The sequence below is a fragment of the Orycteropus afer genome, unplaced genomic scaffold (genome assembly GCF_000298275.1).
Source record: "Orycteropus afer afer isolate SDZICR_OR568_19922 unplaced genomic scaffold, OryAfe1.0 scaffold00044, whole genome shotgun sequence".
Lineage (NCBI taxonomy): Eukaryota > Metazoa > Chordata > Mammalia > Tubulidentata > Orycteropodidae > Orycteropus > Orycteropus afer.
Window position 1 is genome coordinate 9,522,557 of NW_006921631.1, and position 27,037 is coordinate 9,549,593.

Here is a 27,037-nt window from a genome sequence, read left to right on the forward strand (position 1 = left end):
AGTTTGGTGGTTTGAACTCACCCAGTAGCTATTGTCCACTTTGTTGTTGTTTAACTGCCTTTGAATTACCAAATTGGCTGGACTCATGGTGACCCTATGCACAATAGACCAAAACGCTGCCTGGTCCTGTGCCATCCCCACCATTGACCATAGATCAGACTGTTGTGTTTCACAGTAGTTCACTGGCTGATTTTTAGAAGTAAATTGCCAGGCCTTTCTTCCTATCTGCTTCTGTTAAGATTACAGCAAGAAAACATTATGGAGTGGTTTTACTCTATATACATGAGTCAGAATTGCCACAAGTCAGGATCGACTGGACTGGTAATGGGATTCCCCCATCTCCATCCTTTTAAGGAATTTCCTGTAGGCTAGTGAGCAGGAAGGGACCAACCTATGAAATTGCCACTGAAGAGTTAATTTATTTTACTAAATAGTTTTCAATCTCTCACAGCACTGAGAACTGGGAAGGGGAGGGAGGGCAAGAGAAAAAGCAGGAAGCCTGTACGAAGGCACATCAGACAGAGGTCTCTGGCAACTAAATCAGTTGAGGGAACCCATCGTGGACTGACTCATTTCTGTTTTGAATAATCCGTCTACTGACTTCCAACCTTTGCCCGACCTCGTCCTCCGCCTCATCTTCATCTGCCTTGCGGCGAGCGTTCTCGCAGAGTACAGCACACACACCTGTGAGCCAGGCGGCCACCGTACCCGCGGCGAAGATGCAGAAGCCGATAAGAAGCAGGAAGATATAGTCTTGGCGGTCCAGGTGTGTGATGCACATGTACCGAAGTGGGTTCCCCACCCGAGTGATGGGCCACCCTGACAGTTCTGTAGGCTCCACACAGGTGGCATTTTGGTCATCTGTGGGGAAAAACATAGCAGGCATAGTTTTGAAATAGCAGAACTCGCAGGGTCGGAGAGCCAAAGGGGATCTGGAGAGGCTGTCTGATGCTCAGTATGCAAATGTGATCTCAAATTGGACCAGCAATACTGGCATCACCTGGATCTTGTTAGAAATGCAGAATCTTATCCCCCACCCCAGACCTTCTGGTCAGAATCTGCACCTTCAAAAGGTCCCCAGGCGGTTTGCTTGCACACAAAAGTTTAAGAAGTTCTGTGTCTGTATCACTTCTTGTCCACATTTGGGTCACCTCATCAAAGGTGGTCTTTGCTTCTTAAGGATCCCCAAGGAAGGAGAGGCCACAATAGGACTGGGACATTGGAAACTTAAGCAAGACCTCCACCTATGTTCATCACCTCCTGTCCTCCCTCTTCTTGACCTCTACCCTCCCTCTCCACTTTGACCTTTTCCTTCACCTGTGTCTGAGCCTAGCCAGGGATCACCAGTGCCACCCATGGGCATCAGAACCCATTTGGCTCAATTCTAGAGAGGGATAAGCTTCCCTGAAAATGCGTACTGTGTGTTGTCATTTCCTGCCAACACTTCACACAGGGGAAATGGGTAGGAGAGGTTTTAGGAGACTAAAATAAGCGGTTAGGTTTTTCTCCTTTCTTTTTAGGAGAAAAAGATAAGGGGAAGCAGTTTCCCTTCTCAAGAGGTGATGTCGGTAGTCACTGGCTGATCACAAGACCTGCGTGAGTTTCAGTCCTTTTTAGCAGCTGATTCAGCATCCTGGCCACATCCCTGAGCACCACCCCACATCTAGTGTTGTGGACTTCAGGATATAGCAGAAAGAAAAGTGGGTTCTGGAGCCAGACAGTCCAGGGCTCAAATCTGGACTCTGTCACTGAGTAGTTTTATAAACTTTGTTAAGATATCTGATTCTCTCTTTGAATCTCATTTCTTCATCCTATAAATGCAAAAAAATGATAATTATTCTCATGGTAGTTGAGAAGATTAATTGACACAGGTAGGAAGGCCAGTTATTGAGCCCAGTGCATAATACTTGGAGGCCTATCCACAGCCGTAAACTTTTCCAGCTCTATATATTCTGCCATACTGGTATTGAAGTACATGTATGGTGAGTCTAAGTCAATATTTCAGCAGGCATTATTAGATAAATAAGCTTAGGTTCAGGGCTGAGACCAGAGCTTGAGATAATCATAATCAAAATTATAATTGTAGCTAGTATTTATTGAACTCTTACTGTATGCTAAGTGATTTACAAGTATTGTCTCATAAAGGAAGCTAAGGGTCAGCAATATTTCATAAGATGAATGTTTCAGAGATCTGCAAGATCTGGGCAGTTTTGAGAAAATCAGTACTGAGCTATCTGAGTTTGTTTTGCAGAATTAGGAGATGCAAACAGAAGCTAATGTGGAGAGAAGCTTCCCCTAGACTTTAGGGTAGGAATTGCCAGACTATATGAAGACATTGATATTTTTGGTGATCGAAGAAGTCAGGGAAATCAGATTTGGGTTAGAACCAGAAGTAGGAGAAATGTAGAATTGGGTACAGAAACGGGGAGGAGGGAGTTTAGAAAGAGCTGTCCAGGCCCTAGTGTTCTTAAAGTTATTTCCAGTGTAGGCGCTCTTACCTGTACTTTGCTTCTGCATCAGTGAAACTAAAGTGATGTCATTTTTCTTCTTCTCTCTCTTTTTTTTTTTTTAATTTTATTTTATTTATTGTGATTTGGGTGAAGATTTACGGAGCAAATTCACTTTCCATACAGCAGTTCACATATACTTTGTCTCATGTCATTGACCACAGTTTACAATTAACAGCTCCCCTCCCACTTCCTCCCCATAGTTACCTCTTCCCAGTGACCATCCCTCCATACTCTCCTGAGCCCTGAGCTGTCTCCCTGTGCATAAGCAGCCCTTCCTTCTCCCATGATTGGTCTCTCCAGGGCATGTGTCTACTTGAGGTGAATGTTTAACTCACATGCCTGTACATTGTTTGGCTGGCAACCACAGGTGTGGGTTCAATTCCACACCTGAAGGGCAACTAGGGGCCATAGTCTCGGTAGTTCCAGCAGGCTCTATTGGACCAGCAAACCTGGTCCCCACCTTCTTTTTTCTTTTTTTTTTTCCTCCAAATGATTTTGAGTTTTGTTCCACATTGTTCTCCCTCTCTATCCAGGATCTTCTACATCCCTTCCAAATGGATTGCAGTGGTAGCCGGACACCATCTAGTTCTTCTGGTCTCATACTTGTATAGGTTGCAGATTGGATGGTGTACTAGTCACTAGGACTGATTGTTTCCATTAATTTTGTTTTTCTTCTTTCTTCTTTGCTCTTGACGAGGAGAGACCCATCGTTGCATCTAGATGGCAGCTTGCTAGCTTTTAAGATCCCAGTCACTACTCGCCAAAGTAGGAGGTGGAACAATGATTTGTATAGTATGTTATGCCAATTGAGCTTGATGTCCCCTGTGACTATGGTCCCAAGCCCGCAGGTTCAACTACTCGGTCCCTCTGGGTAGCTGGTTATGACCAAACAGTGACCCCAGCCTTGCCCCTTGTCAGCTTTACTATACACTTGGGAATTCTGATCATTCACATGAACTTATAGGACCATTGTCTGCCAACCCTATATATGATCTTGGATACACTCCCCATTTCATAGACATACCTAATCATTTAGCTTGTCCACCTATCTATCCTAAGGTGATGTCGTTTTTTAAAGAAGAATGAACAAAATCGAAGATGCACGGGAACAATTAATCCAAGGGACTAGTGGACCATGGGAACCTTGGCCTACATGATGACCCTGAGACCAGAAGAACTAGATGGTGCCTGGCTACCACTGCCAACCATTTGGAAAGGGATCAATATTGGAGATCTTGGATAGAGTGGGAGAAAGATGTGGAACAAAACTCAAAAGCAAAGAAAAGACTAGGCTTACTTGTCTGATAGAGACTGATAAAACTAATATTATGGCCCCTAGTCACTGGTGGCATAGTGCCTAAGGCATTTGACTGCTAACCAGAAGGCTGGAGGTTCAAACCCACCAGCCACTCCTTGGAAGGAAGGTTGGGCAATCTACTTCTGTAGTGATACTGCCTCAGAAACCCAAGGAAGAGTTGCTATGAGTCGGATCCGACTCAACGGCAGTGGGTTTGGTTTTAGTTTTTTAGTTACTCTTTGGACCTGGAATTGAACTCCCATGGCTTAACTTTCAGCCAAACAATAGGCCTATGATGTGAACGATGACACCAGAGAAGTACACTCCTTAGAACAATCAATGATGGGAGATGAGAAGGGCTGTGCTTGCATGAGGAGAAGGCTCAGAGGGCAGGAATGCATAGGAAAGGACACAGGGAGGAAGTACGAAGAGAGCAGGGGTTACAATGTCATGAAACAAAATGTGTATGAACTATTGAATGGAAAACAAATTTGCTTTGTAAACTTTTACCCACATCACAATAAAAAGTTTTGTTTTTTTTTTTAAATTCCTATTTTTACTTTCTGGAAGATGATGCGTGATGCTGCTGAGTCCTCCTCACTCCTTGGGGCAGGGAAGCCAGTGCAGGGAGTGTAGCCAGTGTTGGATTACTCAATAAGCAAAGTAAATATGTGCTTTCTTGTGCTCATTTATTCATCTGTTAGTGAATAATTTCACACTTTTCACCACATCAAAGATTTGGCTTTTGGGTATGGCTGGCATCTGTCTCTTTCCCAACCCCACAGCACCTTCCTACAGAATCAAAGCCTCTTTTCAAATTTATAATCCCTGACAAGTCATAGTATCCAGTAAGCCAGGTAAGCACGGACTTACTTATGCTTACTTACTAATTGTAGTGAACAGTTTCACATTTTTTGAAACACATCAACGATGAACTGAAACCCATGTGAAATTGTTCACTACATATTAACGAGTAAGCACAAGTAAGCCCGTGCTTACCTTGATTGTTGAGTAATCCACCCTTGAGTATATCACATCCTCTGTTAGAATGATTACAGAGGAAAGGAGAAGAAGCCTCTTTGTGGACTGAGGGTGGGACAATGCTACTGAGGGCTGCCCTACCCTAGAGCTTGCAAAAGGAGGGAAAGGGGCTGGGACGTCTGGTCTCCATTTCGCTCCTTAAAAGGGCAAGAATGCAATTAAGGTTCTAGACTTCTTTCCCATCATCCTGGTTAGAGAACCTCTGGGGCTTGGCCCAGGAGACCCAAGAGTGGAGCTGGTGAGGAGAGGGAGGGTGGGCTCCTGGGAACAATTCAGGGATTCTCTCAAGAGAGGCCTGGGGTCACATGCCAGAACTACCAGAGACACAGGAATATACAAAGACAGGTATGTTTGGGAAAGGAAAACGTGGGTTTCTGAGGGTCTGGGGTGTGTCTGGGGGTTTTATCTCATTCTATTAAAAAAAAAAAGATTGGGCTTTCAAATTGGGGCTTGGGTGGCAGAGATGAGACTAAACATTAAACACACGTTTTCCCATTTTGGAGCATTAACCTTGAAAGGAGCAATTAGGCAGTGATTTTAATGCATTGTTAACTGCTGTTCAGTGAGGGATGTGGGTGGCTCTGTTGGCAGGGAGGCCCGGGTTTTTTTTTTTTTTTTTTTTTTTACCTCTGCTTGTCTCTCTGCCTCCCCTTGCCTGTCACTGCCAAGGTGCAGGCTCTCATCACCTTCTAGCCCCTTGTTTCTCAGCTTTCGTCCATTTCTCCTGGTCCACATTCCTGCCAGACTGTTCTCCAAGCACAACTCTTCCCTGTGCTTTCTGACTCCAAGCACTCTGCTGACTCTGCCATTGCCCTCCGAAGCCACACCCCCTGGCATTTAGAGACCCTAATTATCTGACCCCTTCTACCTTTTCCACCTTACTTCTCAGTACTCTTGGTAACTCACCCTGAGCTCTATCAAATTAAACTACGCATTATTCTTTGATTATATCTTCCCCTTGTCTGTAACTTCTATACACTGCTCTTTTTGCATGGAATGCCTCTTTCCCCAATTTTTGCATAATCAAGTCCTACACACCCTAAATGTATCTTTTCCCAGAAGACTTTATCCAGTCACCCAGCCCTTATAGTTCAGAGGACATGTGACTGGTTCTACTTCTGAACACATCTATAGCATTTCCTTGTATTGTTCTTAAATTACCTATCACATTCTACCTTACATGATAGTTATTTAAGTATGCACCCTTTATCCTCTACTCGGTGGACTTTCAGCTCTTTGAAGGCATAATCTGTGTCTGATCATCACTGTTCTTGTTCTCAATAGGAGCAAACATTCATTGAATGAATTCCTTAATTTTTAAATATTTGGAGATTTTCTAATGATATTTTTATTGTTCAATTCTACCTTAATTCTACTCTATCCAAAGACATACCCTCTATGATTTCCATCGCTTTAAATTTATTGAGGATTTGCTTTGCTGAGTATAAGAGCAATTTTAGTAAATTTCCCATGTACACCGGGAAAACTGTGTATTTTTTGTTGGCTACAGTGTTCTATGTATGTCTGTTGTTAACTGCCTTTGAGTCAGCCTCCGACTATGGCAACTCCATGCACAACAGGATGGATGCAGCCTCATTCTGGGCCACACTCTTGATTGGACTGGACTGTTATGTTCTGTAGGGTTTTCATTGGGTGATTATTGGAAATAGACCACCAGGCCTTTCTTCTTAGTTTGTTTTAGTCTGAAAATGGATGTCAATTAGGTTGTGTTACACAGATTCTTTATAGCCTTACTGACTTTTTATCTATAAAAAGCTATTGTCTATTTGTTACTATTAGGCTATTAGTTATTGGACACAGTATAGGAAAGTGACCAGATATGACTGTGCATTTGTTTATTCTTCCATAGTGTTTTGTCAACTTCACATATTTTGAAGATTTGTTATTAGATGCCTACGAAGTTATAACTGTGTTGTCTTCCTGGTAGATTTGCCTATCATTGAGCAATATCTCTCATTATATCTGGGAATGTTTCTTCCTTAAAGTCTATTTTATTTGACATTGGTATGGCTATATTGAATTTCTCTTGATAAGTGTTTTCATTGTGTATTGTCCCCATCCTTTTACTCTCAATCTTTCTATGTTCCTGTATTTAAGGTGAGTTTTTAGAAACTGTATATGATTGGGTTTTGTTTTTCATACAATTTAACAGTTTTTTTTATTTTAAATAGCTCCACTGACATTTAGTGTAATTAGTGGTATATGCCTAAGGCACTTGACTACTAACTAGAAGGCTGGTAGTTCAAACCCACCAGTCACTCCTCGGAGGGAAGGTTGGGCAATCTATTTCTGTAGTGATGCTGCCTCGGAAACCCAAGGAGGGGTCGCTATGAGTCGGGTCTTACTCACTGGCACATAACAACACCACCACCCTACTATTTGTTTTCCATTTGTCCCACGGCTTTCTGTCCCTTTTCCTCTCCTTACTTGTCTTTTCTATTATGACGTTTCCTCTTCTTTAGCTTGTTAGTCAAACATTTCCCTTCTTACTCTTGTGTGACTTTGGAGATTGTATGTATATCTGCTAATCATGGAGTGCCTGATATGTGCCAAGAAACATGGTAGTTTCTTTACAAAATTAACCTATACTCTTGACCATCCCACAGGGTAGTTTTAGATATTTCTGTGCTACAGTAAGGAGTAAACTGATGCATTAGTTAGGCTAAATAACTTGAACTAATCTTATTAGTGGAAGAGCTGGGACAGGACTCCAGCCTGGGTTCTTCTAACTCAAGAGTCCATTGACACATATGGTTTATACACAGAGCACTGCACTGTGCATACCTCCATGGAAGGAATAGTTTTAAACAAATACTGTCCCAGGGCTTTGTGGTTGGACTGCTGGGTTCAAAGCCTGCCTGCCTCCATTATTAATTATATATGTGTTCCCAAGCTTATTAACTTCTCCAAATCTATTTGACTTCTGTAAAATGGAGATAATAATAGTAGTCAACACATAGGTTTTCTGGTTGAATTAAATGGGAGAAGGCTTATAAAGCACTCAGCACAGTGCCTGGTACTGTGCATTAAGAGTTAGTGCCACTCCTGATGATGCGATGACATGATTGTCTACATCCTGCAGAGCCACCACAACACAGCCCTGCTCATCAATTCTTCTCTTTTGTTTTTTGATCTTGTTGCCTCTCACAAAGGGCTGCCATGTACTGTTGTGCACACTGTGTGCTGCACGACTCCAGAGCACTCCATTTACACCGTTGGCAGGTAACTAGTTCTCATATTGTTCTTCACCTCCGTCTCCACTCTGGTGGGCTCAGAGCATTTGTTCCCCTTAAAGGTCCCAGGTACAATTACAGACGTCACTAATGTTTAACTTCTTCCTGCAAATAGTTCTTAAAGAAACAAACTGCCCTTTGTTTATTTCACACACAGTACTTTTTGCTCACAAGTAGAAAATCTGTCTGCCTGAATCAGATGTGTGGAGGAGCAAGAGATTCTGTGGCCCAGGACCATACTCTTTAGTGGGGAGCCCATAAGACCTTTTCAGAAAACAGGCTTGAACCCAGCAGTTATGAGAGAGATTGCTTCTTTGCTTTGTCTGCATAAGGGACTATAGTTCCACTTAGGGGTCCGCTGCAGGTTCCCAGGTGACTAGTGCCTCAGAGTAGCCAAGCCCTGTGCAGGCTTCTTTGAGTCCCCTGAGGCAAACTTGCTCAGGAAACTTCTGGGCTGAGTGGAGGGGCAAGCTTCCAGGTGGTAGCAATGTAAGGTGAGAGGATGGAATTTGAAGACTCCCCTCTCTCAACTGTAACTCAATATTAGTTTCTATTGCTTTCAACACTTTGTCATAAAACCTCTAGCCCCAACCCCAAACCAAGCCCACTGTCAATTGTGACTCATAGTGACCCTGTAGGACAGAGTAGAACTACCCTATAGAGTTTCCAAGACGATAAATATTTACAGAAGCAGACTGTCTCTTCTTTCTCCTGTGGAGCAGCTGGTGGGTTCGAACCAGCAGCCTTTTGCTTAGCAGCCAGATGCTTTAACCATTGTGCCACCAGGGCTCCTTTCCCAACTCTAGAAAAATTTCCCCATTTCTTCTAAGTCCTGCTTGTGCACTTGAACAGCATTAGATGTACAGTGCTTTGTTCTTTCTTATTTTTCTTCAGTTAAATTATGCACTTGTTAAGAAAATGGATTAACCATCTACTCATTTGTCTGCCTCTGTTGCAGATTGAATTTTGTTCCCCAAAAATATGTGTCGACTTGGCTGAGCCATGATTCTCAGTGGTTTGGCAGTTATGTAGTGATGCAATTTGGCAGTTATGTGATGATCCTCCATGATGTAATTTGATGTGATCAGCAGATGAGTTGTAAGGTGATTAAAGTGGGATGTAGGTCACAGCCCTGATCCATAAGGGGATTTCCCTGTAATTTGGCTTGCATCATCTTTTATCTTTTTTTTTTTTAACTTTTAAATTTTTATTGTGATTTGAGTGAAAGTTTACAGAGCAAATTTATCTTCCTTACAGCAGTTCATATGCATTTTGTCTCTTGACATTGACTGCAATTCCCCATGATGTATCATCTTTTATCTTATGAGAGATAACAGGAGAGAGAAGTGAGCAGAAAAGGAGGGACCTGAATACCATCAAGAAAGAAGAACTGAGAGTGGAGTGCATACTTTGGACCCAGGGTCCCTGTGCTGAGAACCTCCTTGACCCAGCGATGCCAAGACATATGGAGATCTCCCAAGGACAATAGGCCTACAGGTATTGGCCTATACGGCCAGCAGAGAGAGAAAACCATCCCCTAGAGCTGGTGCCCTGAACTCAGACTTTTAGTCTTCTGAACTATGAGAGAATAAATTTCTGTTTGTTAAAACCAGCCACTTGTATTTCTGTTATAGCAGCACTACATAACTAAGACAGACTCCAACTACTAGGTTATAAACTCTAAGAGGACATTGATTTTTGTTGATTTTGTTCAGTATTGCATCTCCAACATATAGAATGGTGTTTAACACATACTGCAGTACTCTTGTTGAAGGAATTAAATGCTATTTATTATGTACTCTTGTTGAAGGGATTAAATGCTGTTTATTATGAACAGTTCTGTGGTCACTGACACTGACATAACCTTTGACCACAGGAAAGAAGGGACGATAGGGATATCAATCTCTGCCTAATTTATACTAGTTTGAGGGAGGATTCAGTGAACTAATGTTGTTGTTAAGTTGGTTCTGACTCATAGGGACATCATGTACAACAGAAGGACATGAAATGCTCTCTGGTCATGCACCATCTTCATAATTGTTGCAATGTTTGAGCTCATTTTTGCAGCTGCTGTGTCAATCTATCTCATTAAGGGTCTACCTCTTTTTTACTGCCCTCTACTTTACCAAGCATGCTGTCTTTCTTTAGGGACTGGTCCCTCCTAATAACACGTCTAAGGTATGTGAGACAAAGTCTTACCATCCTTGCTTCTAAGGAGCATTCTGGTGGTACTTCTTCTAAGACAGATTCAGTGAACTAATGAGTATGAAGTCTCCAAGGAAACAGGAGAAAATGGCCTCAAGGACCAAATAGAGGGGCAAGCTTTGAACTGGGAAGGGCACCTCCTCTGAGGTTCCAGAGAAGGAAACGAGAGTAAGCACAGACTGGGAAGGAAATGCTACAGGTGTGACATCAACAGGTAATTGTTAATATTATTTCCCAATGGACTGAGCACTCTTTGAGAGCAGAGACTGTTTTTGTTCAACTTTGTGTCCACAGTAGGACAAACTGACAGACCAGTGGCTGCCCCAGTGCCTGGCATACAGTAAATACTCAACAAATGTCTGTTGAATGCATCCAAGAACAATAATTTGTCTCATCTCACACACTGTTCTTAAACTCTTGTGTCTTTGGCCTTGCTATTTAGGACTGTTTCCCAAATTGGATTTTGAAGGAATCATTGTTATAGTGTCCTCCTGTACTATGGGAGGCCCAGAGGAGCTGACTCACTAGAAGAGATGCTGGAGTGGGCAGTGCAGCTGCCCAACAGCATAAAAACTAGTTGGCCCTCCAGGCCTCCTTCTCAGATCCTCATGCATGTCCTGTGAGCATTTCTAGTCCCAGCACTGGCTTCTATCTTTGCCTAACTTGAGCTCCTTTTCCTCATCACCCAGCTGTGTTCCCATAATAGTGTAAACCAGGATTCAGCAAACTATTACCCGAGGGCCAAATCTAGCCCACTTCTGTTTTTGTTAATAAAGTTTTATTGGAACATTGCCATACCCGTTTGTTTACATACTTTCTTTGGCTGTTTGCATACTACAAATGGCAGGGTTGAGTAGTGATGATACAGATCATATGGCCATAAAGCCTAAAATATTGACCATTTGATCTTTTACAGAAAAAGTGTGCAGACCTCTGGGGTAAACGATCCAAAGCATCTTGAAACCTTACAGATTTGGGTGATAAGAACTTGAATAAGAGTTCTAATCTAGTACTGAGAACTTTTCCCCTTGGACAGAGTCTATATTTTCCTAAAAGTAAAATATGATGCATAGACTGAAGGTACATTGAAGAAAAGACTTTTAAATACAGCAAGTTCACCTTGATTTTAAGGTGCTTTAAAGGTCTGGTGGCACAGTGCATAAGGCATTTGACTGCTAACCAGAAGGTTGGTGGTTCAAACCTACCAGCTGTTCCATGGGAGGAAGATGAGGCACTCTACTTCCATAAAGATTTGTAGCCTTGGAAACCCAATGAGGGTCGCTATGAGTCACAATCAACTAGATGGCAGTGCATTTGGTTTGTTTTTTGGTTGAAAGGTGTTTTAGGCTACAGGACTGGTCTTTTGCATGAAAGGTTGCATGATTTAGAGGCAGAAAGGCCCCTTCACAATACCTTCTCATGTGATCTTCAGTCTGCAGAATTCTGTCAGCAGGAGGTAAAACCTTTCATTTTGACAGTAAAATAAAGGTTACGGTATAAAGACTTCTGAAAAAGAGGGAAATGACTTAATTCAGACCAAGGGGTAAATTTTGGCCATCACTTTTCTTGAGTAGGTTTTGACTGGGGAAGAGGACCCAGGTATGTGAAATGGGTGGGGTATGGTACTAGGTAGTTCTTGGAAGCTAAAGGCAAACTTTTTCTTTACCATTTGGATCTGTTAGGGCTGACCCTGCTTATAACTATTCATCTGTTCAGAAAAATCCAGAGAGTGAATGGTTGGTTTCATGGAAAATAAGCAATTTAGAAAGCTCAGTAGCTTTTCTCAGTTTAGAGAAGTTCATTCACCAGTTATCCGGGTAGAAACTTAAGGTTGTTAGAGATTGAATTGTGTCCCCCCAAATATGTGTTGCAAATCCTAACCCTTATACTTGTGGATGTAATTCTACTTGGAAATAGGACTTCCTCTGTTATGTTAATGAGACCATAATCAGCGTAGGTTATGTTGTAAACCAATCACTTTTGAGATACAAAAAGAGCAGATTAGGTGCAGAGATGAGGAAGAACAGATGAGGGAAGGTAGACGCCAGGCCGCATGAAGATCGCCAAGGAGTCAAGGAATAGAAACTGAAAAGAGACAAAGACTTTCCTCCAGAGTCAACAGAGACAGAAAGCCTTCCCCTAGAGCCAGAGCCCTGAATTTATACTTCTAGCCCCTTAAACTGTGAGAAAATAAATTTTTGTTCATGAAAGCTACCCACTTGTGGTATTTCTGTTACAGCAGCACTGGAAAACTAAGGCTGGGGGGTCCTTACTTCTTCTCTCACTTCCCATAGTCAAACCATTAGTTTTACCTTGAAAATATATCCTTTTTCTTACCTCTTTCTATCCCCTGGACCATTACCCTGGCCCAAGCTATTGTCCTTCCTCTCCTGACCTGTCATTACCTCCTACTTTGTGTCCCTGGTTTTCCCTACAGTCTCTTCCCCATATAGCAGCCACAGTGAAGTGTAAGTCATAAATCATGTCACTTCCCTACTCAAAACCCTCCCATGACCTCCCATCACACAGAATAAAATCAAAAGCCTCTTCATGGCCTATAGGGCTCTGTATGATCTGGCCTCTGGCTAATCATGTATCTTATTTCTTGCTTTTCTCCTGTTTCTTTATTCTGTCATTCTCACTTTCTAGTACATCAATCTCATCCCACTTCAAGGTCTTTGCATTTTCTCTTCCCTCTGTCTGGAATGATCGCTCCTCATATTGCCACAGCTTTTTCCCTAACTTTTTTCCATTCTCTTCTCCAATGTCACCCCTTAGGACCATACCATCTAAAGTGTCTGCTGCTGCTGCTGTTAATCCCAGGGACACCTTTTGCCTTCTCTGCCTTATTTTCCTCTCTAGTATTATTCTTACTTGGCATTATGGCATGTGTTTTTTGTTTGTTGTCTTTTCTCCCCTGTCCACTCCATGAAAGCATGTCCTGGAGGCCATCTACTCCTGTCTTCTGCAGAATTTACCACCTCAGTTATTCCCCTTCCCCCCTGTATCATTGCCCTTTCTCTCTGCATCAGCTTCTTCCTATAAGCAGACAAACACATGCTTGGACCTTTTTTGTCCTAAAATAGTCATTACTTTTTATATGCTTCTCCTCCATCATCCTATCTCCTCAGTCCACAGTCAAGCCCTCTGGAAGAGTAGTTTACATTGCTCTATTTCTGCTCATTGTTGTTCCATCCATAACAAACCACTAGATCTGCCCTCATCCACCAGCAGGGACCCTGGTAGCTAATATGATGGATACTTTTCAGTCCTTGTCTGACCTGCTCCTGCTTTTTGGAAATCTTTCCTGTCTTAACTTCCATGAATCTACCCTCCTCTCGTTTTCTTTCTCCTTTCTGGCTGCTCCTGCTTAGTGTATTCCTGGGTTTCTCTTCCTTTCTTGACATGATTATCTACCTCCTATAGGCCCGCCAGCTCTCACATGTGAGAGCTAGACAATGAATAAGGAAGACCGAAGAAGAGTTGATGCTTTTGAGTTGTGGTGCTGGCGAAGAATGCTGAAAGTACCATGGACTACTAAAGAACTAACAGATCTGTCCTGGAGGAAGTGCAGCCAGAATGATCCTTGGAAGCAAGAATGGCCAGACTTTGTCTCACCTATTTTCGTCATGTTATAAGGAGGGACCATTCCCTGGAGAAGGATGTCATGCTTGGTAGGGTGGAGGGTCGACGAAAGAGGGGGAGGCCTTCAAGGAGATGGACTGATACGGTGGCTGCGATGATGGACTCAAGTATAGCAGGGATTGTGGGGCTGGCGTGGGATTGGGCAGTGTTTTGTTCTGCTGTTCATGGGGTCACTATGAGTCGGAAATGACTTGATGGCACTTAACAACAACAACAACATAGGCCCGCCACAACCCAGCCATAGAAAATATGTAAGCAAATGTGATAGAAATATGTTGGCATTCCCCAAAGCTCCTGTACTTGACCCTGTTACCTCTCATTCTAAATGTTTTCTCTGGCTGATCTCATCTATTTTTATTTATTTATTTTTAATGAACTTTTCATTGTGATTTGGATGAAAGTTGACTGAGCAAATTGGTTTTCCATTCTCATCTATTATTTGGTTTCAGTGATTATCAGTGAGCTGATGATTTCCAAATATATGTTTTATTCCATGCTCTGGATTCTGAGTTTCAAAGAACATCCAAATGTCTACTGCTACTTAGCTGAGTCCTTGGTACCCCACCCCCCACTCAACAAGTTCAAAATGGGACTTGGATTCTCTCCTAACCTCCTCGCTATCCCCTCTCCGAGAGTGTCTGTCTCACTAATAGTTTCACAGTTGTCCACACCAAAGCTTTGGGAATTGTCCTTAATCTTCCCCTTTCTTTTATTTTGGAGTTACAGCTCAAAAGTTAACTTATTGAGCACTTTCTTTGTCTGAAGGTTCAGACAGGCCTTTTGCTCTCATCAAGCTTCCAGTCTATCAGGGAAGGTAAACATTACATTAATACAAGCTAATTACTTAAGGAGCTCTGGTAGCATAGTGGCTAAGGCACTTGACTGCTAACCAGAAGACTGGCGGTTCAAACCCACCAGCCACTCCTCGGAAGGAAGATGGGTCAATCTACTTCTGTAGTGATACTGCCTCGGAAACCCAAGGAGGGGTCGCTATGAGTCGGCTCCGACTCGACGGCACATAACAACAACAACAACAACACAATTACTTAGAGGGAGCTCTGGTGGTGTAGTGCCTAAGGCATTTGCTGCTAACCAGAAGGCTGGTGGTTCAAATGCACCAGCCACTCCTCGGAAGGAAGATTGGGCAATCTACTTCCATAGAGATACTGCCTCAGAAACCCAAGGAAGGATCGCTATGAGTTAAATTGACTCGATGGTAGTGAGTTTGGTTTTCTTCTTTTGGTTTATTACTTAAAGTTGTGCCAAAAGCTATGAAAGGAAGTACAGGGGACTATAAGAGTGTTTAGTCCAGTCCCAAGTCCTATTGAATCATGTTCTAACTGGTTTCTTCTGACCTGCCGACAACTCCCCATCCACACTCTGCTATAGGCTGCCATCCTCTCTCCCCTGGATGCTTCTTGGAGCCACTAGGACTACCTCCAAGCATGCCTGACTCTCAAATCTTCTCCAGCATGCAGCCTTGTGGTTTAAAATGCTCTGACTAAAAACATTTTTGAAGGACAGTGGTGGTTCAGTGGTGGAATTCTCACCTTTCATACATGATTCCCAGTCAATGGATAGCCACCATCCGTCAGTGGAGATTTGTGTGTTACTATGATGCTGAACAGATTTAAGTGGAATTTCTAGACTAAAATTGACTAGGAAGAAAGGCCTGGCAACCTACTTCCAAAAATCAATCGATAAAAACCCTATGGATCACAGTGGTCCCATCCCATCATGCATAGTGTTACCATGAGTTGTGGGCTGACTCAATGGCAGCTGTCAATAACAACAAAACCCTTAAGGACTTATCATTGCCCTCAGGTTACCTTTTATATTCCCCAGAAAAACATTCAAGGCCCTCATGGCTGGATTTCTCTTTATCTTTCTAGCTGTACCCGATCTTTCCCAGATTGCCTCTAGGCTAGGAAGTTCTTCAGCCCTAAAGATGAGGAAACCAACGTCTGCTGCTTTGCCCAGCCTTATATCGTTGCCTTCCAGAGGCCTGAGTGATGAAGAGGCCATACATAGAGAAGAGGCATTTCTGAACTCAAGGGAACCATAGGTCACTTAGTCTCAGGGATTCCTACTGGGCTGATTTACAGACCATCAGACTCACCTGTGAACTCAATCTAAATCACACTTGCTTGCCACCCCTATCTCTTCTCAGACTTCTCTTTATGAGTTAAAAATCAGTAGCCTTATCTTGCTCCCTTCAGCTGCCTAACTGCCCTCAGAGGCTGCTCCTCCAGCAGTCTGCAGGAAAAGCTGCAAGGCCAGAGTGTGTGTGAGTTACAAGGTAGGATAGCCATAGTGGAAGAGCAGATGACAGCCTTGGAACTGCCTGCTGTCCAACCATTTCTCTTTTTTGGCTTCTGGTCTCTGTTGCAATTTCTCTGATGGAGAAAATGGGTTAGTGTCAATAATGGAATAGAGCGAGGACATGAATTCATTCTGGAAATCTAAGTTTTGGCACAGTTGTGGATGACTTTGTATGTAGTGGGTTGAAATGGGGCCATTATCATATTACAACAGCCTTAAATACAGGGTGAAATAGCCTTGGAATGAAACTAAGATGTTCTCTGCAAAAATGCCCTCAAAATGACTTGGAGCTGAAGCAGCACATGACCCAACCCATCTGCTCTCTGCAGATGTCCCTGAGTGGCTTTGTCCACCTGCCTCTGCAGCACCCTTGCCTAGACACCTCTTTGGTTTGTGGGCCCCACTATTGGGCTCAATCAGGATCACCTATAATTTAAGAGCTGACACAGAGGGACCCACCATCCTCAAACTCCCCACTCCTACCCCTGGTAGCCTGTCATTTTCTGAATTCTCACTGTTTCCTTCCTTACGGTTATTGGGTTGTTGTTCTCTTTCAAAGTGCAGGTGCCACTTAAGGGAGCCATATCAACAACACCAACAACATCAAATGATTATTAGATATGGACAAGTCAGTGCAAATCAATTTATTGGCCAACTGGGGCATCCACTGCAGGTTCAAAACACAGGCCATTGTCAAGAATTTCTCAAAATGTGACTGAAGAACCATCTGCAGCAGGAGTCCACTGAATTGAAATCTCTGGATATGGGGCCTGGAATAATTCTTCTTTCTTTTTAAATTGTGATTTGGGTGAAAGTTTACAGAGCAAATTCACTTTCCATACAGCAGTTCACACACACGTTGTCTCATGACATTGACTACGATTTAGCCCAATGCAACAGCTCCACTCCCATTTCCTCCCAATAGTTACCTCTTCCCTGTGTCCACCCTCCATGCACTCCTGCCCCCTGAGCTGTCTCCCTGTGCATAAACAACCCTTCTTTCTCCCATGATTGTTCTCTCCAAGGAATGTATCTACCTCAGGTACATGTTCAACTCTTATGCCTATCTTTTGTTTGGCTGGAAGCCAGAGGTGTGGGTTCAATTCCCGACCTGAAGGGCAGCTAGGGACCATAGTCTCAGTGGTTTCACCAGGCTCTATCAGACCAGCAAACCTGGTCGGGCTTGGGATTCTTATGCTTATTAGAATTTGAGAATCATTGGTTTAGCAGGCCAGGTCTGGGTGGAAAGTCTAGGGCACTAAACTCCTTGGGGATGAAGGCAGAGTTCATTCTAGTCAAATGGTGGCTGCATGGATCTGGCTCCCAACTCCTGGAGACCCCATGACACAATGGAATAAAATGTTGTCTGGTCTTGTGCCATCCCCATGATCAGTTGTAGATCATACTATGTGATTCATATGGTTTTCAGAAGTAGATCACCAAGGCTTTCTTCCTTGTCTGTCTTAGTCTGAAAGCTCCTCTGAAACCTGTTCACATTCCTAGCACCATTCAAGCTCCTCCACTGACAGACAGGTGATTGCTGTGCATGAGGTTCATTGGCTGGGAATCAAACCCTGGCCTCCTGCATGGAAGATGATATTTCTGCCAGTGAACTATCAAAGCCTCCTTCTAGCAAATAGAGGGTGCTTAAGACAAGCAGTTGGAGAATGTGCCCCTACCCCTTATCACCAGGAACACCTGTACCTCAACACTTACCCATCATGTGTTTACTTGTCTGGGGTCCTGTCTGCTAACCATTGTATTCCTCTTAGTTCATGTAAGTATGTCTTATCTTTCAATTTAGGTCTGTAGACTGCTAGCTAGAAGGAGTTTTAGGAAGGGTCTAATCCAACTCTCTCATTTTAAAGAGAAGAAAAATAAGACCCAAAGAGGGAAAGTGGCCCAGCATCACAAAGTGGCACTGCGGTGACATTGCTGTGGTCAGGATAAGTCTTCCTGGATTTCAACACTACTTTCTTCTCCTTAAATATCTAAATTGTCTTATCAGAGACAGAGATTATAACTTCTGCCTTGGTTAAAAAACCACTCCAGCCTTATAACACAATATTGGGCACATAATGAGCATACAATAAATATGTCAGAGTCAAATAGCTTGTGCTATGCCTGATAGTAAGGACATATCATGGAACTGGGGAAAAAAACATTGAACTTGGATGTCAGGAGACCTCTGAGCTGGTATTGGTTCTATAGCCACTGAGCTGTGAGGGGTCTGGATTCTAAAGTTCCAGCTTAAGCATCCTATATATAAAAGACCACACTAATAAATGCAGTGGCCACTAGCCTCATAGATGGCTATTTAAAATTAAATGGATTGAAATTAGACTAATTTAAAATTCAGTTCCTGAGTTGCACTAGCCAAATTTCAGGACCTCAGTAACCATATTATATGGCTAGGAGTTAACCACATTGGACACACAGATAGAGCCCCATTTCCTTCATCGCAGAAAATTCTGTCAGGAAAAGCTACAAGGCCAGAGTGTGTGTGAGTTATAAGGTAGGATAGCCATAGTGGAAGAGCAGATGACAGCCTTGGAACTGTCTGCACTGGACCAGACTTTTAGGGGTGCAAGGGGAGGGGATATAAAAGACCAGGTTCCTCTTGTCCAAGAGTTTAGAACTGAATGAGTTTTTGAGAGCATCTGAGAGGCATCTGACCGTGTCCCGTTAAGGAGCAACAAATATCCTGGGAAGAGTTCAATTGCCAGTATCACCTTCAAATAGTGTTAATGACTGGAAAATTACAATCCGGCCAGGAATTAGTCCTCCTACTCAGTGACCTGGGCCAAAAAGGAAATGGAATCTGTTGGTCTCTTTTAACTCTGTGTTGATCAGGGCTTACTAGAGTACCCTGGCAACTGGCACGTGACAGCACACTCTTTTCTGCAGTAATTTTCTGTGTTTGAAAAGTGAATATATGAACTCTTTGAAGACTGAATAATTTTCAGTGCATCTGGTGAGTATATCATTGTAGGGTATCTTTTGATTAGGATTTACTTTGATAACAGCACTAAATCTTTTGCCAACTTGGGAATTTTCGATATTCCTATTCAGTGTAGCCTTATGATAAAATAAGGTGAATGAAACTGATTGCCCCCTTTGCAGCTCCCCTGTAGGGATGACCTACATATAGGTCCTACATGTAGGGAAGGCATATAATTGCCCTCATGTCTCATCTTTTAATATCTCTCCACTTCCTTCCTGGACCACTACTTCCTTTAAGATTTCTTGCTGTTGCTGAATTAATCTTAGCTAATTGCCTTTACCACAAATTCACTCCTCCTCTGTTATGAGCTGATGATCGAGGCTTAGGGGTATTTGTATCATTCTTCCCAGGAGTTCTTGTGTTTTTTAGGGTCCTCTTCAAGATAAAAATATCTTTTGGGACCCAAAGAGATGAATTACTAAAGACTAGTGCCTAAGGCACTTGACTGCTAACCAGAAGGCTGGTGGTTCAAACCCACCAGCCACTTCTTAGAAGAAAGGATGGACAATCTACTTCCATAGTGATATTGCCTCGGAAACCCAAGGAGGGGTCGCTATGAGTCAGGTCCGACTCTACGGCATATAACAACAACAAACAACAACAATTTCTGCTCTGTGGTAGGCAGTAAATGGAGAGATATTGGGGTAAAGATCTGGCCTAGTGTACTTCAAGTCACAAAAATAACCAGGTAGGTCAGTTCCCCCCCACCCCCAAGTCTACGTCTGCCTCACAATTGGACTGACTTCCTTTCCCTCATTCCTAAGGCTGCTAGAAAGCTGTCTTCATGTCTGCACTGGAGTGGGACTTCCAGCAGACATCTGGCAGTTGGACTTGTCTTGTCCTTAGGCAGAACTTCAGTCCCAAGTCACTCAAGTGACTCAGGAACAACCTGCTGCTGCTGGTCTGTCCCTGAGTCTCACAGCCCAGGCTGAGACCAGGCCTTGGTTTGGGTCTCTGGTCTTATTTTCCAGGGTCTGAACTCCTGTGTTCATAACATGTGTGATAACTGACTCCCTCTAGAATTTTCCTTGCCATATTTCTTAAAGATTAGAATCCTAGGATCTGCTGTCCACCCACCCAACATCCTATCTACATTCCCACCTGCATCACCACAGTCATGTCTCCTAGACAGGGCATGGTGTCCTTAATCCATGTGTGCTGGGACTTCTTAAAGTCCACTGCTTGTCCAGGCAACCACCTAAGTGATGTCTGCTACTCTACTCTTTTAGTCTTTCTTACATCTACCAACCAACCTACCATATGTTTAGAGTGCTTATGGTGTGCCAGGCTTAATGCTGATGGCAGTTCATAAATGTTCTCATTTCATCCTTCCAAGAGCCCTAGGCAGGTTGGTTCTATTATTATTCCTGCTTTAATGACAAGGAAATTGAAGGGAAGCTAAGTAACATGTCTGATATTCTACAGATAATAAATGGGAGAGCTAGAATTATAATTCAGATCTGTTTCACTGCAGAACCTGAATTCTTTATACTGGGCTCCACTGCCTGTATGGTAGCTGTCCTTCATCTCCTGTAGCTGGGGCTGTGCCAACTACTTGCTTTACTCCAATATGTCCATCCTGTCCTCTTTTGTCCTGCCCCATATTAGGGCATTAGATCTTCTGATTCTGACCAGACCATTGGACATGTACAGTACAGATGACCTAGAATCATGTGAATTTTCTTACATAGATCCACGCTTCTTGGTTAATTCCTCCATGAGCACTTGTTTGGCACATAGCAGGTGCTCAATAAATATTTAAATTAATGAATAGATAAACTGAGGGGTAGCATGGAAGTCCCTTACTTTCTTGCCTCATTTTTAAAGAGATATATACTGGAGTCCAACTGTAATATCGACTTCCATATTGCACCACAGGTAAACTTTCCCAATACTAAGGTCTAGTACTTCCTGGTCTAAAATGAACCTATTTTTAAACTGGATTCTTCTTTATAACCAACTAGGTTACTCAGCTTATTTCACAGAAATTCTTCCTGTATCCTGAAATGTGGGCACGTGAGGAAAGATCTGTTAACCACATCCTAGAACATAACAAAGACCACCATTTTGAGTGTAAATGCAACATAAATAGATAGGCTTAAGACAAAAGAGTTCACTAAGAAGGTTTGTCAATAATCAAGTCACCCAACAAAGACTATGAATCATCACATGAGAATCACATGAAATAAATATATTCTCTTATGATGAGATCTCGCTAAGAGGGAAGAGAAGCATATAATGAATTTTATTGTGTGTGTGTGTGTGTTCACCGTTATGTGTATATGAGTATATGTGCATGTGTGCATGTGTCCTTGTGTGTTTGTTTATGTGTGTATAGTGTTATGTGTATTTATGCATGTGTAAATATGTGGACAGGTATATATGTAAGTAGATGTATATGTATGTGTGAGACTGTGTGGGGATGGCTTTGTATTTATTTCTGTGTGTGCTCATACATATGTGTGTATGTGTGTTTGTTTGCGTGAGTGTTTATACGTGTGTATACAGTAATGGAGAAACAGCTGGAATCATCCTTTTAGAGTTTGGGCAGATTAGAATGAGACCTGGGTCTGCAAGGGAAGTGCAGGCGTATCATAATGAGTTCATGATGTTTAGGGCTTATTATCCAATGGAAATAATCTTGGGTGAATTCCAAATGGCAGCCAGATAGGAAATAAAGTTGAAGTGTAGATGCTATAGCTGTACACTTATAACATGACTTATGTTTATAACAAAACTGACTTTAAAGATAATCATGTGATTATCTTTAAGAGATGGTTTGAGAGATTATCTCTAAGAGATGGTGTAGTCTTATGGAAAATGAACTGAATCTGTAAACAGGAAGTTCAAATCATTTTAGTGCCATTTACTAGCTGTGTGATTTTGGGCATATCTCAGACTCCTTTCTTAAGAAGATGGATGAGGTTAAACATACCAATCTGAGACTTATTCAGGCCTAGGGTCAAAATGTAATTGTTGGCATGATACTCACAGTAAATAAAATGACACACCATGGGTGAAAACACTTAACCACCTGCAAAGCTCTATTCAAATATAAATTATTCTTATGTCTGACCATGGCTAACTCTCACTTTTAATAGATAATAGTAGAAATCTGGAGCAAAGAGACCATATTTCTGCATGAAGTAGCCTGGGAGTTCCTCTGGGCCACCATACAGAGGAAGATTGGCAGATTAGCAGTTGTAGGTATGAGGAGCTCCTATTGACCAGTGGATGAAAGCTTTTTGTACCCCAAAAGAAGGACTTTTTATTCATGAGGAGTTTATGAGATTGACAAGACAGACGTTGTCACCGTCAGTTTGTCATTAAAAGTATGCAATGATGATTCTCTCAGAATCACCAGGCCTGGAGGCTCTGGATCATAGTCTCAGGGGACATCATGCTCAATTGGCCAACATAGTTCATAAAAATTTTGTTTTACAAGTTGATGAGTAGCAACTGAGGTCTTAAAAGGTTTTGAGCCATCTGAGATGCAACAATTGGTCTCCTCTCATCTGGAGCAAAGAAGAGTGAAGAAGATCAAAGTCACCCGGAAACAATTACTCCAAAAATAAGGACCACAAGGACCTCAGCCTCCATGACCTGAGACCAGAAGAACTAGCTGGTGCCTGGCTACCAATGCCAACTGCTCAGAAAGGGATCAAATCTGGAGATCCTGGATAGAGTGGGAGGAAAAATGTGGAACAAAATTAAAAAACACAAACATGACCAGAATTGCTGGTCACAGAGAGATTGGTGGAACCCCCAAGACTATGGCCCCAGGTTATCCTTCAGGCCTAGAATTGGACTCATTTACATGGCTTGGCTCTCAGCCCAGCAGTAGAAAGACCTAGATACAGAACACCTACCCCAGGTTGATGTACCCACCTAGTCTAGGGAGATGCACCCCATTGATCAATCAGCATGCGATTCCAGAGACACAGCACTCACATAGAGGGAAAGCTGGACAGATAGGAATGTATAGATGAGAAGGACGCAGGGAGGAGGTGATCCCAGCAGGGAGAGGGGAAGAGAGTCTTTTTCACTGTTGGGGACAGTAATTGGGCTGTGAAATCAGATGTGCATTAACTGTTGAATGGAAAACAAGTTTGCTATGTAAATTTGCACCCAAAGCACAATTAAAAAAAAAAAAAAAATTCACCTCCTCAGAAACCCAACAGGGGTAACTATGAGTAAAAAATAAAAATAAAAGTATACAATGAAACAGCTCTAGTTTATAATCCTATTCAGTCCTGGAATGAATTAAAGAGTCTCCAAGGTAGTCACCCTGAAAATTCTCAGAAGGCACAGGAATTTGATTAAGGATAGAATTGATGGAAGGTTAAGTGGTAGGCATAGGGGCTGAAATAGAAGCCATATTACCTCACTCACTTCAGTAGGACAGGAGGTCCCCTGGCAACCTGATGGGCTCTGCTTATGGAAATGTGCATGTGTGGTGGTGCAAGGACAGGAGAGGACGATGCTCTTACAATAGTATCAGCAGTTAGGGGAGAATCCCTTTGAGGAATAACATTTAATGCATAAGGAGGATTCATATTTAGCCTTTTTCTCTCTTATTTCTCTTTAGAACAGTTTTCTACATTCAAAGTATCACAGCAATAGTCATTAAAAAAAGTGGAAGATGTTTTTGTCCTTTAGAGAAAGTAATATAGAGAAGCAAGCCAACCTACCCAAGGAAACTGTCTCTGTATTCTTTTGAGATTTTTACTGTGAGGAAGATAGTCTGAAAAGGTTAGTTTCTTTTGATTTATTTTAACAATTCTACATTGAAATACCTGGCAGCAGAGCCAGGTGCTTAGGGCACAAAATTTAAGGAGGCACTCACTCTCAGTGCCTCCTTAAATTACGCATCCTAGGTGCCTTATTTGCCTTACACTAGTCCAGAACTGTATGGTAGACATTTTAAGTGACATGCCCACTGGGGAAGCCAGGAGAGCACAGTTGTACTTGCTGTCATCAGTCAGCTCTCTTCCCTCAAGTTTCCCCCTAATACTGTCATTTTGACCAAGAATCTTCCTAGGATATTCCCACATGGATAGGACTTCATGGTATAAGCTTTAGTGGAACTTTTGTGAAGCTGGATCTGTGGAAACATTTTCAAAGACAAATACTCAGGGAAGGGAGAGAAGACATGTTTTTGAAAGGGTTTGATTTTCTATCCAAGTTAATTTTACCAGAATACATCAGTGGCTTCAGCCTTATATGTGGAGTCATTTATTCTGTAAAGCTCCGATTTCCCTGGGTGGAAGGTGCTATTGGTGGAAGTGGGAGAATCAAAGGATGTAGATAGGCAGGCATGTCCTCGAAAAGAGGAAAGAGGTACTAGGGTGGCCCAGGAACCATGACAGAGATGTTGGGGACAATGGCAGCAACTGGCTTGGAAATGTGCCAGGTAAGATTTGGGAATATGCCTGTAAGACTGGACTCTCCCTGCCTTACATAATGAATACTCATTATTGACCCATTCTCCACAGATTCATACCATTCTCTCCTTCCTTATGTGCTTACCTACTGCCATTGAGTCAATTCCAACTCACAGCGACCCTACAGGACAGTGTAGAACTTCCCCGTAGGGTTTCCAAGGCTTAAATCTTTATAGAAGCAGACTGCCACACATTTCTCCCTGGAGTGGCTGGTAGGTTGGAAATGCTACGCTTTTGGTTAGCAGCCAAGAGCTTTAACTACTATGCCACCAGGGCTCCTCTTAATGACCTTAGAGTCATGCAAATAAAGCAAATATCAAAGGCTTTTCCTTTCCCTTCTTCTCTTCTTTTCATTGTCCAGGGAGCTCATTGCCCCTCTTTTAATCCCTATTGAACTTTTCCCTCTGTACACCATATGACTATTAGACACTCTACAGACTATGAATGACTGAAGTTATTTTTAGACCCCTGAAAAATTCAGTCACTGAATTAAGCAGATTAACAGTCTACCAATGAAATACAGTGTCCCTCTATTACTTTGTTATTTTGCAATTATAATACTTTACCATTTCTACACACATTTTAGTTGACACAACTCTTTATGTTAGGTAATGTTATTATTCCCACTTTATGGATCTAGAAACAGGTTCAGAGAAAATGTGGCTTTTCCAAGGGGAGCCAACTAGTAAGTTGGGACCAGAATTCAGCCCTTTGCATTCCTATTCCAGGGCTCTTTTTGCCAAGCCTTATTGCCTCCCCATCCAAACCCAAAGATGGGCCCATGGAGAGTAACACAAATGTTTTCAATCAACTGAATCCAGATTTTTCTCCTATCCTGACCCATCTTTTGACTTCTCCTTTTCTGAAACCAATTCCTCCTGCTCCATCACATCCTCTTCCCCACACCCAATCAAGCCCTCACCTGGGTGGTCCAGATGGGACACTATTAAGTAGATGGTGAAGTCCAGGAAAGAGCAGTTGCAATTCCAAGGATTTCCACTCAGATACAGGGTCCTTAGCGTTATCAGGTGATGGAAGGCATCCTGGTCCAGGATCTGCAAGCCAGTGTTTCTGAGGTCCAGGTGCCTTAAAGAGGTGGTGTTTGCAAAGGTGTACTTGTGAAGAAATGACAGGTGAGGGTTGTTGGAGATGTTCAGCTGCACCAGGTTGCTGAGCACGGAGAAACTGTATGGGGAGATCAATGTTAGGTTGTTGAAGCTGAGATCAAGGTAGATGAGTTTGAAGATGCCGACGAAGGTATAATCCATCACCTCACGAATCAGGTTGTTCTTACAGTCCAAGTAAACAAGGTCACTGAGGAGACCTAGATTCATGGCTGGCAAATAGGTGATTCTGTTATTGTCCAAGAACAGCCTCCGAGTGTTCAGGGGTATGTCAGTGGGGTATGCAGTTAACTGCCTTCCTGTGCAGATCACTTCTTGGGTTTGACACACACAGTTATGTGGACACTTTGACCCTGATACCAGCCCCATTCCAAAGGAAAAGAGTAACCACCCGGGTCCAGGGCCTGAAGCAAGGGACATAGTAAGAAGCCGCGACTACCCTCCTGCCACCTTCCTGCGGGCACTGTCCCTCTGATCAGAAGGCTGGCGAGGGGGCAGGGTGGGGGAGGGGAGCTGGAAAGAACTGTAGCACTCTAGCTTTGTGCAAAGCAATTTTCCATTACAGGAGAACCGAACAGAAGTTGAAACGCGAGGCCCAATGCCCCGCCGCCAGGCTTGGTGGCTCTGCTGATTGCTCACTCCCAGACTGCTGCTGGAAGCTGGCCCATTTGGCAGCTTTGAAAGGACTCACCCTTTCCCTGTGTTGGAAGTGAAGGGGAGCCAGGGGAGAGCCACATGACAATGAGGTTGCCAGTTGACACCTTTGTGATGTCAGCAGCCTGAGGAGACTGCCTGGCTGAGGGAAAGAAGTTCCTTGTCTTGCCTTCTGGGTGGTGTGGGGGTGTTTTGTATATCTCAGTAGGTAAGCTGGCTGTCCCTGGGGGGAAACTGGGTTTCTTGGGCAGGGGCCTGTAGTGTGTGTGTGTGTGTGTGTGTGTATAGTTGCTCAAGATGTGTATGAATGGCTGGGGTGGGCCTGGGTCTGTCTGTATCACCTCTCCACAGAGGTGTGGCAAAAGGTTAGGTCAGATGGGACCCCTCCCATCTGTAGCTGTAGAGGGCATGTGGGGAGTCTGTAGTTTGACTCTCTTTTTACTGATGAGAAAGTGGCCTGTTCAAGGTCAGTTCTCTGTATGGGTTTTCTTCTTAGGTTTTGAATTTGGAGGGGTGACATGTTTTGGTGTTTCCCAG

At 43.0% G+C, this 27,037-nt stretch overlaps 1 protein-coding gene across 1 annotated transcript; it reads right to left on the minus strand.

Moving 5' to 3' along the window:
• Positions 1 to 535: 535 nt before the first annotated feature.
• Positions 536 to 26,266, minus strand: LRRC52 (leucine rich repeat containing 52). Its single transcript, XM_007937745.2, has 2 exons — positions 25,645 to 26,266; positions 536 to 861 (listed from the first exon to the last, which is right to left on the minus strand). Exons 1-2 carry the CDS (start codon positions 26,264 to 26,266, stop codon positions 536 to 538), a joined length of 948 nt encoding a protein of 315 aa, XP_007935936.1.
• Between the last annotated feature and the right edge of the window lie 771 nt (positions 26,267 to 27,037).

Coding starts and splice junctions, on each gene's coding strand:
- LRRC52 (XM_007937745.2), bottom strand. CDS start 26,266: ATGTCCCTTGCTTCAGGCCCTGGACCCGGGTGGTTACTCTTTTCCTTT. Junction 862..25,644: donor GTCCCATCTGGACCACCCAG/GTGAGGGCTTGA, acceptor TTTTCCCCACAG/ATGACCAAAATGCCACCTGT.